Source organism: Etheostoma spectabile, chromosome 6 (genome assembly GCF_008692095.1).
Source record: "Etheostoma spectabile isolate EspeVRDwgs_2016 chromosome 6, UIUC_Espe_1.0, whole genome shotgun sequence".
Lineage (NCBI taxonomy): Eukaryota > Metazoa > Chordata > Actinopteri > Perciformes > Percidae > Etheostoma > Etheostoma spectabile.
In genome coordinates, this window is record NC_045738.1 from 7,645,849 (window position 1) to 7,662,344 (window position 16,496).

At 41.4% G+C, this 16,496-nt stretch overlaps 2 protein-coding genes across 4 annotated transcripts in view; both read right to left on the bottom strand.

Annotated features, from left to right (window-relative positions):
• Positions 1–16,496, bottom strand: part of kif13a (kinesin family member 13A) — a 37,009-nt gene that overhangs the window by 12,822 nt on the left and 7,691 nt on the right. For all 3 annotated transcript variants that reach the window (XM_032519646.1, XM_032519645.1, XM_032519644.1), the window contains exons 3-17: positions 11,945–11,957; positions 9,644–9,704; positions 8,616–8,708; positions 7,302–7,482; positions 5,489–5,576; positions 4,799–4,933; positions 4,596–4,708; positions 4,377–4,488; positions 3,960–4,172; positions 3,717–3,827; positions 3,496–3,630; positions 2,271–2,401; positions 1,848–1,934; positions 1,581–1,756; positions 488–707 (exon numbers count right to left, since the gene is read on the bottom strand). In XM_032519646.1, coding sequence (XP_032375537.1) covers positions 488–707; positions 1,581–1,756; positions 1,848–1,934; positions 2,271–2,401; positions 3,496–3,630; positions 3,717–3,827; positions 3,960–4,172; positions 4,377–4,488; positions 4,596–4,708; positions 4,799–4,933; positions 5,489–5,576; positions 7,302–7,482; positions 8,616–8,708; positions 9,644–9,704; positions 11,945–11,957 — 1,869 coding nt within the window. The remainder of the gene's footprint in view (positions 1–487; positions 708–1,580; positions 1,757–1,847; positions 1,935–2,270; positions 2,402–3,495; positions 3,631–3,716; positions 3,828–3,959; positions 4,173–4,376; positions 4,489–4,595; positions 4,709–4,798; positions 4,934–5,488; positions 5,577–7,301; positions 7,483–8,615; positions 8,709–9,643; positions 9,705–11,944; positions 11,958–16,496) is intronic.
• The window catches only part of ptdss1a (phosphatidylserine synthase 1a), a 26,158-nt gene continuing 21,354 nt past the window's right edge, over positions 11,693–16,496 (bottom strand). The window contains exons 14-16 of the transcript XR_004332546.1: positions 14,732–14,742; positions 13,777–13,779; positions 11,693–11,704 (exon numbers count right to left, since the gene is read on the bottom strand). The gene's annotated coding sequence lies outside the window, so the exon portion shown is untranslated. The remainder of the gene's footprint in view (positions 11,705–13,776; positions 13,780–14,731; positions 14,743–16,496) is intronic.

Genomic DNA, 16,496 nt, shown 5'->3' on the forward strand with positions numbered 1-16,496 from the left:
ACACACACACACACACACACACACACACATATATACACACACACAGACGACAGAACACAGAGATCATTCATTTATTCATGAAGCTGAAGACCTGCCACCTATCATATCGTATCATTGTACCCTCAGTGTGGACATAATATGCACAGCATTCCTATTCACAGGAACAAAGTGCAAAACATACACAGAGTTGTGTATGTGACTGACTGAACTTTGACTTGTGATGCTTACATTTTAGTAAAAGGGTCACTGATTCTTGCATCTCAGATTTGGCTCTCAAACCACAGTGGCTGGAGTTAACAATGATGGCAAAATAAAAAAGAAATATCAGTAAAACCTTAGTCATGTCAGAGGATAATGGCTAAACCTAACCTCAAATATTAGGTCACTATTACAATGATGTGCAGGAAAATGCTCAGCTCAGCTTTTCGGCCATAAGGCAGGCCTCCCTGCAGTGGACAGAGAGGGTGTGTCAGTGCATTCCACTAACCGCTCCTCGGTCCACAGTCGCAGTTTGCCGTGTGGTGTGTGCGTTGGGAACGTAAGGCGCTCGCTGCTGCTCCGGTGGTGTTGGGCCGTTTTCTCCGGAGAGAGCTGTTGCCGTAGCGACTCCAGCTCACGTTCATACATCACCCTCTGCTCCTCTAGAGCCGTCTGCTTCTCCTCCAGATACTGCTTCTCCAGCACCTGGACCACATTCTGCATGGGGTCTACACACATGAGAAACAACAAGTCCTTATTATGACAAACATTTATAACTAACATGGACAGGGTCGTACAAACAGCAGCCACCACAGCTGAGAACAAATTACGTTATTCATTTAAAAAATATATATTATTGATAATTGCCTTATAATGCACTTCGTCTTATGGACCCTGGCTTTATTAGAATGTATTCATTTATTAAAGTCTCTGTAAGTAAAAATATTTTTCTTATTGTTACCTAAAGTTTTCTTTTTGCAATGTGTGTTGTTGGAATTTAAAACATTTTATAGAGCTAAAATTATCGTTTAAATTCAACAGATTGACCGAAAATAACTATTTTGACATTTCAATTCATCATTTTAGTCTTTTATCAAGCACAAATACCTTTGGTGACTCCACTTTATATATATAATAAAGTAAGGTAAATCATTACACAAAACAAGCAATTTTTGTTGTGCGTCCCAAGAGGTAAGGAGTTTTACATGAAAAAACATTTAACATTTACAAAACCATACTAAAAACATTTATCACATTAGACATTAGGAGAAGTGGGTGCTAATGGACTTTGAGCCCTAATGGATTGTACATCCCATCTTAGCTCCACCCTGGTTAAATCTGACCACTAACATTTCAATTTGTAGGAACAATTCACGGAGAAAATAGTCAACTGATTGTTGTAATTAACGCTAGAATTGTGCTTTTTTACATTAAGATAAGGAGTATTGTTTTACAGTAGAGGCGTTTCTAAAACATGTTATTATTAGGTTAGATTAGCTAGAACAAGCTGAAGTTTCAGAAACCTAAGTTAAATATATATTGTATAAAGCTGTGGCCTGGGGATGATATAGATTGCAGAAGGCAGATTAACCTAATCATACCGTTGTTCCCCAGAGTCTTCATTATAACCTCCATCTGGGCAAACTCATAGCTGTAGTCCTGCTCAGAAGATGCCTCACTGGCGGTCTCCACATCTGCCTCGATAAAGCTCTCTCTGGGGGAAGCTCTCTCCAGCTCCTTTAAACGGTCCCGCCGCTTTCGTTTAGGCAGATTAATCCTGCAGAGCAACAGGGCTTCTAATCAGTGACATTTTAATTTCATGACTGTTCACACATTTGAATGTGGCCACACTGCAGCACGTGTCCTACCTGAAGAAGTGATTGTTACCCCATAAGATACGATCTCCGTGCCACAGGTGCACCAAGGAATCAATCATTGTTCCGTTCACACAGGTCCTGCAGAAAACAGAGATATTACTCAAACTCTGATAATGAAGATGTCAGATGGCATTATCATCTTCATATTCAAACAGGGAAAACTAATTGAGAAGGAAAAATCCTGTTGTAGTGAGAGGGAGACATGGCTCTGATATCAAAGCGAGAAGCTCAGAGCATAGATTCCTGTACAGTGAGGTCATGTGAAACACTCAGGTCCACTCACCCATGAAGAGTGAGACAACATAGATAGATAGATAGATAGATAGATAGATAGATAGATAGATAGATAGATAGATAGATAGATAGATAGATAGATAGATAGAGTATTTTGGAGGTAGTCATATTGTAGTTCACCTGGCATTCCCTATGGGCATCAAGGTGACATCACCGTCTGGGCAGAGCTCCAGGACGCAGTGCTCCGGCTGGATACCAATCCCAAAGAGTTGGATGTCCTGGGATGTGTCTGCGCCAACACGCGTGTGCTCCTACACACAAGTGGAGGACAGATTATGGAAACTATAATGACAGATGAAAAATAATTACACCCATCATATTGTTCCAACTTTAGGTCAAAATGTTGTTCATTGAAACAATTTGCACAAGGGTTTTGTCATTCGCAAGACATAAAATTTCAAATTCGAGAATAAAACCTCAGCAAGAAACTAAAACCTAAGTGAAAAAACTTGTGTGTCTCTCTCATTGCAGAGTGGGCGGTGTTAAACAAACATCCCAGCTTCGAGAGGATGTCCTACCCTGCGGCGAACTAACCCATTTCGCATTACCATAGTCATTCCACACTGATATGCCAGGCTGGCCTGCAGGACCCAGACAAAGGCCTGTTGTTCTGTACACCGCACAGGCTGCTTTCTCACATGCTTGTGCTCTTACAGGTCCAACTAACTGGTTGTTACCACTTCAGTGCATAGCAATGTCTTTTACTGGACTTTTCTCTGCTCTCACTGTGCCATCTGGATCACTGCACCATATGTGCTGTGTTTCTGGTCCTCAGTGAATGAAAGAGTGACTAAAAGACATTTTGGCAGCAACTTATCCTTAAAATTAGATAGTTATTAGAAGAACTGTCTGGCTTTCGTACAAACTTTAGCCATTACGAGGTTTTTGGATTTGTGAGTATTTCAGGCACTACACACAAATAAAATAAATACAGCATTTGCAATGGCCAACATGAAACCATGTCACAAAGATCTTTGGCCTTCGCCCATACCATTGTCTACAAATTTACAATATTTTCATTTGATTTAGTGGTGCCATTAAAATAATCTGCTTCTTTGGGTTGTATATGTATCATCTTTTAGAATTCCTTAAGTTGAAACTAAGCGGGAACAGACGCAAGTTCAGATGTTAATAAAACCACATAAACTCAATACAGACTCTGGAAAAGTCCTCATAAATGCTTTTAACTGTTTACGTTATTTTTCCAGTGTGGTCACCTGGGACAAATAAGTAAAATTCTGACGTACTTAAGGCATTGGAGTGACGATGGTGGTGAGTACTATGTAGTATCTCAGCTAGATATCATGCGAATAATGCATTGTCACATTGTAAAAACTCCCATTACCTTCAGGTAATAGACCAGTAGCTCATTTAGGGCAGGATCAGCATTCAGATTGACAAGGAAACACTTGTCTTCCCCCACTTTAATCCCTGATGTTTCCAGAGAGATGCCCATGCTCTCCAGCTGCTTCTGACGTTCCTGTAAACAAAGATAATGACAGTTTTGCTGTACGTATAACTGTGCTTATTAAGATTTTGGAGTCTGTTTATGACTGTTATGCATACAGTGGCGATCTCCTCTGTCTTTCGTAGTTTCTCCTCCCAGGTGACAGTCATCTCCTGAATGAGTTTCTCAGACTCGTGCAGTTTCTCCTTCAACTCGGGAGCCTTCAATGACTGTTGGGAACAAGGAGAGAAAAAAATGAGTATCAGTACAATCTGTATCATTCTATGATTAATGACATGTCTGGCATGAATTAATTTATTAAATTTCGGAGTGTCTTGGGTTCATCCAATCCTTCCTCTCACCTCAGCCTGAGAGAGTTGAACTTTGAGCTTCTCCACCTCTTCCCTGAGCTCTCTGATGATCCGTGCGTTGGGGTCTTCGTTCACCACGGCGTGGTTGACGATTCTCTTGGCTCTGTCGGCATAGCGTAGCGTGGACAGAGTCTCCTCATAGTTATCAGCTGCTGGACTCACTGTGGCTATCATTGCTGTCTTGCTGTTGCCGCCAAGGTTGTCCTGAAGAAAAGAAAACATGTTGCAACAAAGCATAGCTGCTAAATCTTTCGTTTTTGGTTTACATGCATGGCACAGTGCATGTAGTGCAGTGCCAGTTTTTGGTCACCTAAAGTCACATTTCAGCACACCTAGAACAACCACATATCATAACAACCACCAACAGACAGAAGGCAGTTATAAATATGGGTCATTTGTGGGTCAAACCTTTAGTAGCCAGGTGAGCACTGAGTCTCTGTATGGCACAAACTTGGCCTTCCCCTTTCCTGCGGACTGATCAGCCAGAGCAGATATCACACAACCCAATGTGGTGAGAGACCTACACACACACACACACACACACACACAGACAATTAGCTTTAACCAGTCAAATGGTTAATTGGACTTCAAAAATCTGTAATGTCTTTCACACAAAAATATACCCACTTGTTAATATTGCTGCCCTCTTTGAGTCTCTCTCCAGCAGCTCCAGTCTTGGACACTCGCTCACTTCCTGCCAGGTCAACCAGACTCATCTTGCTAACTTTCTCCCCTGAATTCTGTTTATCATCACAACATGAAACAGTTAGTCAGACCCATGATAGGACAAGAAAGATTTATGGTGAAAGTGGCTGAACAGCAAGACTGACCCCAGACTGCAGATCATAAAGCGTTTGTGTGACAATGATACTGAAGACGCCGTGTGATCGGCTGCTTTCCTCATTCATGTTGGTGGCTGCAACTGTGCGAGATTTGTTCCCCTCTGACATTAACACCTCAATGTCCTAAAAAGATAGAGAGTGAGGTCATAAAATAAAATATGTTGCAGGAAATTTATACACATTTCTCTGGATTTAGGTAAAACTTGCACATGGGCCATTAAGATACGAGGAAAGTCAGACGGTATTCACTTATGGCTATGTGCCATATGATTTAGCTGGTTTAGAGCAGGCAGTGGGCCAAGACTGTGGGAAACCACTGCACTAATATCAGGCAGAGCAGAGCACAGAGGAACAGGGTGGAGATGTTTAAGCGTAATTAAGGAAGACCCTGCCAAGGCTTGGCATTTATATTACAAGAAATCCCATGACTACATACCACATCAGGAATATGTGTCATTACAGTTTCTGCACTTGGGAGGATATGAAACATAATGGTTATTCCGAATATGAATCAGCGGCTTGACAACTGGGGATGTGATATAAAGACATTTCTGTTGGATGCTATACGTCTATGTGTACAGAATATGAAATATGAGGCATGTGGTCAGTGATACAGTGTTGGATTTAGTTTTGCCTCTGGTCACAGTGTGATGGCAGAAAGATGAAAGAAAGACACACCTCAAAGTTGGTCACAGCCAGCTGAGACAGACCATCCACGTATGGACCCAAGACTTTGTGTTCCCGAACTTTCAGGGAATGTCGGCTCCTTCAAAAATAATGAAAACAAGACAATGAGTAAGAGAAAGAGAAGAAAAAGGGAGGAATAATTAGCATTTCAACTTGGGACAAACATGCAAAAAGAAAGAAGAAAAAGTACAGTCCTTGTCATGTAAAACCTCTTAGCACATAAGGCAGTTTGATAAACTATCTCTTTGAGAAGCTAGAAGCTCCTCCTCTGTACTTGAGTCTTTGATTAGAATAAAAACGTAATGCATCAGGGTGGGTTTTGAGAAGCTCATATGACTCATTTACCCTTCTCTTGAAACGGTTTACATTTTTTGGGGGGAAATAAGAGAGCTTTACATGTTATGGCAAAACTGAAATAGTTAACTGTTAATCAACAGGCACTACAACTGCAATACAAATGTTAACAGGAGTTTCATGCCAAAATCCTTCACGTAAAAAACGTTTCTGAATTTCCTTAATCCATCCATCCATCCATCCATCCATCTTCGTCCGCTTATCCGGGGAACAGCTCCAGCAGGGGACCCCAAACTTCCCTTTCCCTTCCCTTTTCCTTAAGGACAAGGCTGGCTATTCTTTATTGTTAACAAATCTTATTTAGGACCAACACAAATAATGTATTTCTCCATCTCTCTAACTAGCCTTCTAAACATTCACAAATGCTTGATTAAAAAAAGGCAAAATAATTTACACAATCAGCCAAGACAGTGTTACTAAACAGGAGTAAATGGTGTTTGTTGACATGAAGACTAAACATTATTTTGTAAGACACTGCCGATTAGACTTTCCCGATCCTAGAAAATTACATGTGCCGTGTCACAAACTTAAACTAAGGGTAAGCGTTTCACAAGATGGGGACAGGTGGCTAAACTGAAACTCATCTTAACCTGGCTACCCACCAGGTGTTGAGGAGAAATCCTTTAGATCAGTAAGCCAGTGAGTCACTGAATCCCTCTTCATGGCTTCCATAACAACTGATCTTGGCAGAAACCAGCTTCCCTGCCTCCACTCTAGTAATCTACCACCCACTGCAGCAGACAAGAGGATGCATCCACAAGAAAGACCACCGCCAACTCATAGTGTGACAGAGATCCTATTTAAACTTGACGTGTCTATACCACAGCCAATGTTTACTCCTGAAAATCACAGAGGCAGATAGACCAAGAGAGTGTGAGGCTTATTATATAAGCGAGAGGAAGTTGCCATCAAAATGGCTCTGGCTGCATCTTTAGACATCTGCAGCACACAATGCACTCCACTGTAGTCCCTCTCTTGGGCTCGGCTCCCAGGCTGCTCTGACCGCTCTCCTGCTCCCAGCTTCACTAGCAGATGTCCCTGAAACACTCTTTCACAGTTCGCTCTCCCCTGCAGTCTGTCAGCCAACCCACATCAGACCACGGAGGCGAAGAATGCAGCAGTGTCAGAAGATGATTCTGGCTGCCATTCTGCAGGAAATGACTGGGTTGAGCTTCCTACTCACATCATTCTGTTGCCATCCCCCATACAGGCTACTAGACACAACAGAGCTATAAACAGAGATGCTAAAATAACACAAAGCGGGAGCTGAGGTCACAGCTTGTACTGAAGTTGGAGTGAACCAAAGCTATGAGAAAATGTCACCACAGTTTGTGTAACCAGCTATCACCCCAGGTCAAAGCATTAAGCATTAACAAGGAATTAGATTATTAAAATCAGGGTGGCTATTCAGGTTACATGTGCTTACTCTGAAGAAGATGCCCACACTCACCCTTTGGGATCGAGCAGGTCACGGACCTTCTCATTGTAGATCTCCATGTAGGACACCTCCACCTTAAAAGTATGGCCCTCGTTCTCCTCTCTGTGGACCCTCTCAAACAGCGAGCAACAGAGTCGAGGGATTAAACCCGGCTGATCCCCATTCCCCATCATGGAAAAGGACTTGCCTGAACCTGGGTGGACATTGCAGAGTCACACATGATTAGATCCCCAACAGATAGAGGTCCACACAGTGCAGTGCTTAAATAACAGTGAAACTTAACATAAGTCCCTACTCTGAGCACGCTGTTTGATTCCAGAAACAATTTAGCTACATCATATGTTATATATTGTATCATGACCATGAGAGAACGCATTTTCTACATGTTGTAACAAGCCTACAGCCATGCATGTACTTTAGCTGTAGCTAAACGCTAACGTCAGCATGCTATCAAACAACAAATGCTGATGTGAAGCAGGTATAATGTTTTTCATGGTCACCATCGTAGTTTAGCCCTAAACACAAAGATCATCTGAGGCTAGTGGGAATTTCATTAGTTTTGATCAATAAGCAAAGTATTGGACAATTAAAATGTTGACCTGATGATGGCGCTAGATAAAAGGATGACCAAAGTATCATTGTATTTCGTCTTCTGGGGACCATGAAACAAAAACTTTTGTTTGTGTGTTACTTGTTCCGCCTTTATGTAAAGCGTCTTTCCAGTGTCATTAAAAATTGCAATATTTGTTGAGACATTCACTGGGAAGCACACACATCAGCCTCATGTTGGCGCCAAAGTATAATAACTCCAATGATAATCAAAGTCCTTTGGAGAAAATATGATATATTTCAGTCTGGACAAAAATGCTGACCAAACCAACTAACCTTCCCATCCCTACAGACAAAACGCTTAAAATGTGGGTTCTTGATTATACTAAGACTGCTAAGAAACAGCAAACTAAATGCTGTGTGCCTTCCTAATTCCCATCATGACTAATTTTTTTTTCTTATACATCATATATGTGTTCTTCTCTCCAAACTTTTCAGTAGCTGTCTTTCTACCACGTGTTCCCTCTTAAGACAGGAAGTGGGATAAAGGAGCTAATTTGATTAAGGGTGAAGAAAGAAGGAGTTAATTGATTCACCAGCGTGATTACAAATACAAGTCTTCCAGTTCATTAAACTTTCTATGGACACATCTGGAGACAACTTCCCTTGCCAGTATATCTAAGTATAAGAAAGGCAATTCATTATTTATGCTTTATATAAATGCTGCATGATGTAAGGGATTTAGCAAAAAAAAAGGGACTCTGGATGTTTAGTTACCTGTTTGTCCATAGGCAAATATGCAGGCGTTATATCCCTGGAATGCATTTTCAAGTATTCCCTCTCCAAGGCACTTGAACACCACCTCTTGACCTTTTAGACAAAGAATCACGGAGACGGAGATTAGATAACCATTCAGATATAGAAGTAATACTAGTTGTCTTGTTTGCATCCTTAAATGATTGCAGTAACATAAGGTTACCAACAAACACAGAAGAATAAGAATTAATGAAAATATGACAGATTCCTGTCTGGTTGCTTGGAAAATGCTGTGTTGTGTAGAGAAAGCTCTTGTGTTGCTCAGTGTCGTGCTCACAGTGAATGGGACAGCTGTTTAACGAGCTAAATAAAGCTGTGGTCCGGGCCCTCGGGGCAGCCCTTCACTGAACAGATTGCCTTGTCGGTTCAGCACAAAGCAGATGTAATCATAACATTTCCATCACAAAATGAGAGCAAAATGACAAGGAAAATATCTATAAAGATTATGTAAATCCACCCTGGACTGGCAGTAATAATGTCTTTTTTATAGATTTTACAAAAACTGTAGCTGTAACCTTTTCTGTGGAGCACTAATTAGAGTAATGAACGGTAGATGATAACATAACACAACGGAACCACAATGGAAATGAGTCTTTGGGCTTTATTGTGTCATTCCTGACTTTTTATGTATTGTTTTCATATTTTTATATTTAAGTGGTCACATAAAAAAATCAATCAATCAGTAAGCACAATGGTTTAGTTACTGTACATTATAAATATACTGTCTGAGAAAAACAAACATGGTGGTTTTATTGTTTTGAGACAATACAAAGACAACTAACTCAATTGGATATTTTAATGTGTTCTCTCAAAACACAAATGACCATGTCTGCCCTCACTGTGCTTTGCATGATGCAAAAACAGCTTTCCATTAAGTAGGGAGCTTCCCTGCTCTACTGCGGCACAAAGCTCAGCATGTCTTTACATGGACACGTGATTTGAGTTCTTTGGTGATGAGTAAAGGATCAGTTTCAGCATTTATGACTCACCAGCATATTTGGGAACGTTGGACTCATCCATGGACCAGAAACAGTGGTCAAAAGCGAACACCTGCAGAGGAGTCAGCACAGGGAGTGTAAACACACACTTCTTCTCACACTTGTCCAAGCATGTACAGTACAACACAACCTGATCTTAGTAGTGGTCTTACTTCTTTTGTTGTACTAAAAAAACAGGCTTATTGTGCAGAACCATGCCACCTTGCAGTAAATCAGCAGGACTAAGCTTGTCTGAGTGAGTAAGATGAAGTCTAACCAAGTATTGTTCGAGGTAATGCTCGTTAAGACCGCGCCATGACTGTCTGCACAAATCCACTGTTAGCTGCCCCGAGTTTTGTCATAGTGGCTGGAGTTAAATGACTTCATAAATCAGGGTCAGTGCTCCTCAGAAGAAATTCCAGCACCCGGTGACCCTCGTCTCCAAGGAAACAGGGCAGTAGCTGCTCCCGGTGGTGCAGGCTGGCTCTCAGCCATCAGCGCTGGGTCTTACAACACAGGCTTCAGCAGCAGAGACCCCTTGTGTCCCCCAGGCACCTGCATGAGCTATGGATGGATAACACACAGAGAGGATGCTCTCTGGGAAAGAGCTATGGCCTCATTCACCTCCTGACAGACAGAAAAGCTCCTGTTACTGTATATGTTGCAGGCAAACACCCATCATAAACTTCTCCTTTGAGTAGTTTCAATTAGTTAGTATATAAATATCTCATTTATATTTCATATCTGCTTGTTCAAAACACTCATGTTGATAGGATATATAACTTCCCAAAGTCCACACTGAAATAGGTAATAGAGCTTTCATGTATGCTGCCCTCCCTACCTTCTGCAATTGAATCTAAAATAAGTGTTTGTGGCGTCGCTCTGTGATTTCTAATTATTGCTGCAGAAACTATGTGTTTTCTCTTTCCAAATTATGGTTTGAAGCTGCTCTTGGGTTGTTTAAGGTGCCATTTAGATTGTTTCCTGGATGAAATATTTTACATGACTGCATTAGAAGGTTCATTGATGATTTTATAATTGCACTTCATTGATTCTGTGGCTTATTTTGTGTTCTTTTCCTTCATGTAGTTTATCTGCACCCCACTGTAGCTCAGCCACTTGTTTTTACACATTTCTTCCATGTTCAACAATTGCTTCTACACTGTCATCCTGCAGTGCAAGCACAACACTGCTGCACATTACTACTCCTGGCTTTCAGCGCACTGCTGCTGCTCTACCAAAGCAGTTTCCCCTATACATACACCCCAAATACTCAAACTCCCTTCTAATCCTAATAAAGGCTATTGGCCATTGCACCACTGGTAGCACAGTCAGCATGGGAAGCACTGAGATCACTGAAGGCTTTAAAATAAAGACCTCCTCTTGTGACTTCAGACAAGTGAGTGGGTGCCATTCAGAGGAACAAAAGTGCCATCATTCTCAATTAGAGCTGGTTTGGTAACTAGTGCTTCAATCTCCTCTGGTCTGTGTCTTTCCAGCTTGAGGGTGTCACTGCGCAACAAATTGTTCATGACTGGACAATTACTATTAATCAGCAGTGCAAATAATGATGAAGCTGAGAAGCACAATGCCCTTTTTGTCACTTCTTGGATGAAAACTGGTCAAACGTGATTGGATTGCAACCTCTGTTTACCCTTTAGAATGCAGGGAGACTAATTTGAGTGCCACTATAACTTAGCAGACAGCCACGTGCTCGTCTAGCTGAAGGGTATTACAGGGTAACTCAGGTTCACAGGCCCCCAGAGACCACGCACGCCTGTGGCCCGCGCTAACGCTCCCCCAGTCCCGTCAGCGGCCGAGTGCACTGAGCACAAAGCCCGTCCCTGGTGTGTGAAACATCTCTGAGCTAGTCACCAGCATGTTGTCAAGGGGGGAGGTGAGGGTGCACCCCAACAATGCAGCTTTGAATGGGCACACACACTGCCCCAGTGTCCGCGCTCATCCCTTTCTCATTGTAGAGCCTTTGTGGGTGTTCACGAGATCTTAGAGCGCTGACACATTCACACGGACATCTATCCGGCTCCTGCTGACCAACCAAACTACTAAAACACTCTCAATCATGTCCCTAGAAACAATGCCACAACAGTAGATCGACCTGTGCAGGATGCTTCTCATCCCCTCATGGGAATTGTGTTCCCTGTGCAGAATCCTGCTTCTGGATCATTTCACTATGTGTGATAACAGGACAGTCAGTGAGAAGTCCCTACAGATGACTATTTCTGCTGACACCGCACGTCAGCTCTGGACAGTTTTTTGTCGTTGTAGCAACAGAAACAGATTGAACTTACATACCTTAGATTGTTTCCTGTTGAATGAGACGGGCAATCCATCATAAACAGAAGAAACCCATGGTGGGTGAAGCAGAAAAAAGACAGAAAGAGAAAGAAATGGTTAGCATTGATACACAATTTAACAGTCAGAACATGTTCACACTCAGTAAGATGCAGCTGCACTTCTCACAGTAGGAAACTTCCCACTGTCTGTGTCGACACAAACAGCTTTTCTGAACTGAAATGTGTGCATTGAAACTAAAAAAACTTTTTTTATGAATCCTCAGAGTCTTTTCTAACTTTGTAATTCCTGGTGTGACTTCTTCATTTACTCCATCCCTCATTTATTATTTTATTCACTCATTCATTTACTTGCACACAGTGGCGTTTCCTGGTGGTAGGTGCTGCTGTGATTGAATTCATAGTTGGGCCAATGGAGCGTGAGGAAGGGAAGAGATTTATGATTCAATGTCCCACTGACTCTGTTGAGTAAATAGCTCTGATGCTTGTGGACTTAACAGAGAGGCCAGGTTGGGGAAGCCACACTCAGCATACGCAGCTGCCGGAACTAAGGACAAAGGGTAATATTTATATATATATATATATGGCACTAAGTTATGTAGGATTATTCTCTTAACTGGAGAGGGAATTCCCCAAAGCAGAACTATAACATTCAAGTCCAAACAAATATACCAGCCATCTTAATACATTAAATTATTATTTTCTGCATTTGCATAATGCAGTATGATGCACTGCAACCTATACACCACCCTAGTGCTCCTACATCTGCCACAGTCCTATCCTTCAACAGTCAGCAGATCCCTCCTGCAGGCATCTCCCGGCACAGAGACAGAGGTGGGCATAACCTTCACATAGTAACCAATACAGGGCAAGACTGAAACACTGCACCAAAGTGTCTCACACAAACTGAGATGAGTCACCTACAATAGCATGCCTGGAGAGCTGCACGAAAAAATATAATAAAATATACTCTTCTGCACTTTTATTTCCATCTTAAGTATTAAAATTATACACAATTAAAGGTATGAATTAAGAACAGATTTCCTTTGAGCACTATACCCAGGACATTAACTGTGCTCAAGCTCATTATGATGAGGGACAGAAAGAGAGAAAGAGTGTGTAGAGGAATAAAAGGAAGAGGGCCTCGTTTGGGTTCATTGCCTGAATCTGAATCTGGGCCACTGACAACCCCTGTGACTGGGTCTCAATCAGAGCCTACAAAGACCACAACAGGGCCCTGTCCTCTGGTCGGGCAGAGCAGAGCGGGGATGTCTGTGATGAGCTATGAGATATGTATCAGCACCAGACAGCAGGGAGGACATGTCTAAGACTTCCTATGGGCAGACTAGGAGGTGTGATCAAGGACCACTGACCTTATGCATGCTAAATTGAAAGGTAAAAAAAAAATAATAATATTCAAATGTCAGTGTTGTTACAAAGTGGAGATGTCAAAGATGAAAGAAAAACGTGGGACAACAAATAGACGTACAGCAGCCACAGCCCTGCGAAGAATGATAATTGGACAAATACAGAGAACAGATGTATTCCTATGGAGAACAAAAGGACTACAGATACAAGACCGGAAAAACAAAGACACACACACACACACACACTCTCACACACACACACACACACACACACACTAAATGTGGAGACAAAAGACATGCAGTTATGGAATGCGTGCAGTCTAGACTCTTTTGCGGAAGAAACTAACTCTACTGAAGAGCTGCTGCAGTGGTTTGGTGGCTGTTGCTCTCTGTGCCTTTTACTGTATGTACTGTATATGGTATGCCAAGTAAAATAAACAAAACAATGGGGGGAAATGTTTCAGACTGGCTTTATTTAGGACTTCACAGAGCTACAATTTCCACACAAAGTCTCATTCCAAAAATTGACTTAATTTCATTATTGTAATAATGGAATTGTATATTCCCTACCTCCTTCATCTATCACAACATTAAAAAAAATCTGCGACCTTCTTAGCAGTTTTGTGCTATGCTAGTTAAAAGCTATGTCCGCTATATTTGTTTATTTAAATCCTGTATTGTCTAATGCTGATGTAATAATATTTACATCATTACTAGTTACTGCAAGGAATCTAGTATTTTCCAAGGTATTATGGTCAAAATCTAATAAAGCGCCCATATTATGCTCATTTTCAGGTTCATAATTGAAATTTGAGGTGTATCAGAATTGGTTTACATGGTTTCATATTCAAAAAACAATATATTTCTGTTGTACTGTACATTTCTGCAGATCCTGTTTTCACCCTGTGTGTTTAGGTCTCTGCTTTAGCTACAGAGTGAGACATCTTACTTCTTTACTATCTTTGTTGGGAGTTGCACGTGTGCAGTAGCTAGTTAAGATCACATAAGATAGATAACTTTCTCCAACTTTGGTCAGTACAAGGCAGGATTAGCTGGGAGACTTCTTCTAAACGAGGGCGTACTTGTAGAATACCTGCAGAACAGGGACATGTAAATTGTTCTTTTGGAGATTATGGTGAACTAGATTGTGTTGTAGCAGTGTTGCCATTGAGAACAAGCTAGCATGCTAGTGCTAGCATGCTACGGATAGCCACCTCGTCTCGGCTAGTGACGTATAAAGCCGTGGAGATTTTGAAACGCTCACCCAGAGACTGAAGGCAGAGAACATTCAGAAACCTGTATCTCACTCAAAACAACATGGATGGGATTTTTTCCCAAGTTTTTATGCATGTGGAAGCACCAGAGAAACAAAATAACATTCCAAATCCCAGAAAGAGTGATTTTTTTCATAATATGGGCACTTTAATTGAGACTGTAAAACATGCACAATTGGTAGAACAAAACCATGTTGTTTCTATTACGTTAAATACAGTGGATGTTGCATGTGTTGTTTAGCTCCGCAAATAACTATTATTTTTGTTATCGATTAATCTGTGAATTTATTTTTCAACTAATAGTTGTTTTCTATAAAATGTCACAAAACAGTTAAAAATCTGACATAGTAATATCCCAGACTCGAATGTGATGTGTTAAAAGTGCTTGTTTTGTCCAAGCAGCTCTCTAACCCCAAAAGATATTCAGTTATTCTTATAGTCTATATGACAAAGAGATACATTCTCAATGCTAGAACCAAAGACAAATGACTGAAACAATGAATTGATTAAGAAAATAGTTACAATGCAGTATACAAAAGATTCTACCGGTGTCAGCTTAGTCACAAAAGCTGTATGGTGCAGCTGCAAGGGATTCAAGCATGGGTATAAAAAAATGAAATGCGGGCCATTTATTTAATAATAAGCATGCATGACAAGTCATGGCTCGGGGGCTTATTAAAGGCTATGTTGTGGTGTGTGACACACATGTGTGGCACAGAAGTGCCAGATAGCATCAGATCTACCACCCCTCAGAGGCAGATGCAGGCGGACACTGCAGACCCAGCAGGGCATGGCTGAAGTCTATGGGGGGCTCGGTCTGCGTGCCTTAATGTGTGTGTCATCAAGGGCACGCTCAGGCTTCCACGCCTCCAGCTACCTGATGCCAAGGCACCCATGAATGATTTCTTGGCTGAGGGTGGACATTTGCCTCAAACACTACTATGATTCTCCCCCTCTGTTATGATTCTGTATCGTGGCAGACAGGTTAAAGGAGCACATTTTTGATCATCTTTATTAAATTCTTATTTCTTATCACTTTTAGAAAGAAATACCTCCTCAGAATCTGACTGTGATTGTTGGTGCCCAAAAAGAAGGTATGAAGACTGGGTGAGCTGCATTGGAATCTGCCCCCCTCGTGGTTATGGCAAAGGATTAAGGCCAATGGGTTATTATGCCACCAAAAACTGCAGTCTGCTCCCCCAGAAGGCAACACACCGGATTAATCTACTGTCATCCACCCTCAGAATCATCTATCTCCCTTAAAACAATTATATTACATTGCATGCACACCACTACAGAGGTATCAGACTAATGGATATTTCCCATTTTTAATGTATCATCCAATTTAATCTCACCAGAAGTTATGTATGTGATGTTTTGTTCTGAAATCAGGGATTGACAGCACAGAAAAAGAGATTTTAAATCATATTGAAAATAAATAAATCCAAATCTACAGTATAAACACAATGTTGTGGCTCCCGATTTTCCAATGCATAAAGGATTCTTTGTTGGAATTATCAGTGTGATTTAGCAGGCTTTGGAAGAGTTTGTGATGATATAATCCTGCTGCTCAAATGGAATATGTAAATCACATAGTTGAGGTGCACCCCCCCTCCATTAAAATGACATTCACAACATTAATCTGCCCTGCCCTCACACAGTCACAAACATAGGACTTAGTTACAACCCCCAAAGATTCAAATCCCTGTTTCTGATTTGTTGCTGAAAGTGTGCCTCCCTTTCACCTCCCTTTGACAGCACAGACTCTTTCTGCTGTTTGGCTGGCAACACACTTCAGACAATTACAATTCAACAAGCTTCAAATCCAAACACAGTGTTTAGAGCTATGTGTGTGTACATGTGTGTGCGCGCCTGCATGTGTGTGCGTGTGCGTGTGCGTGTGTGTGTGTGT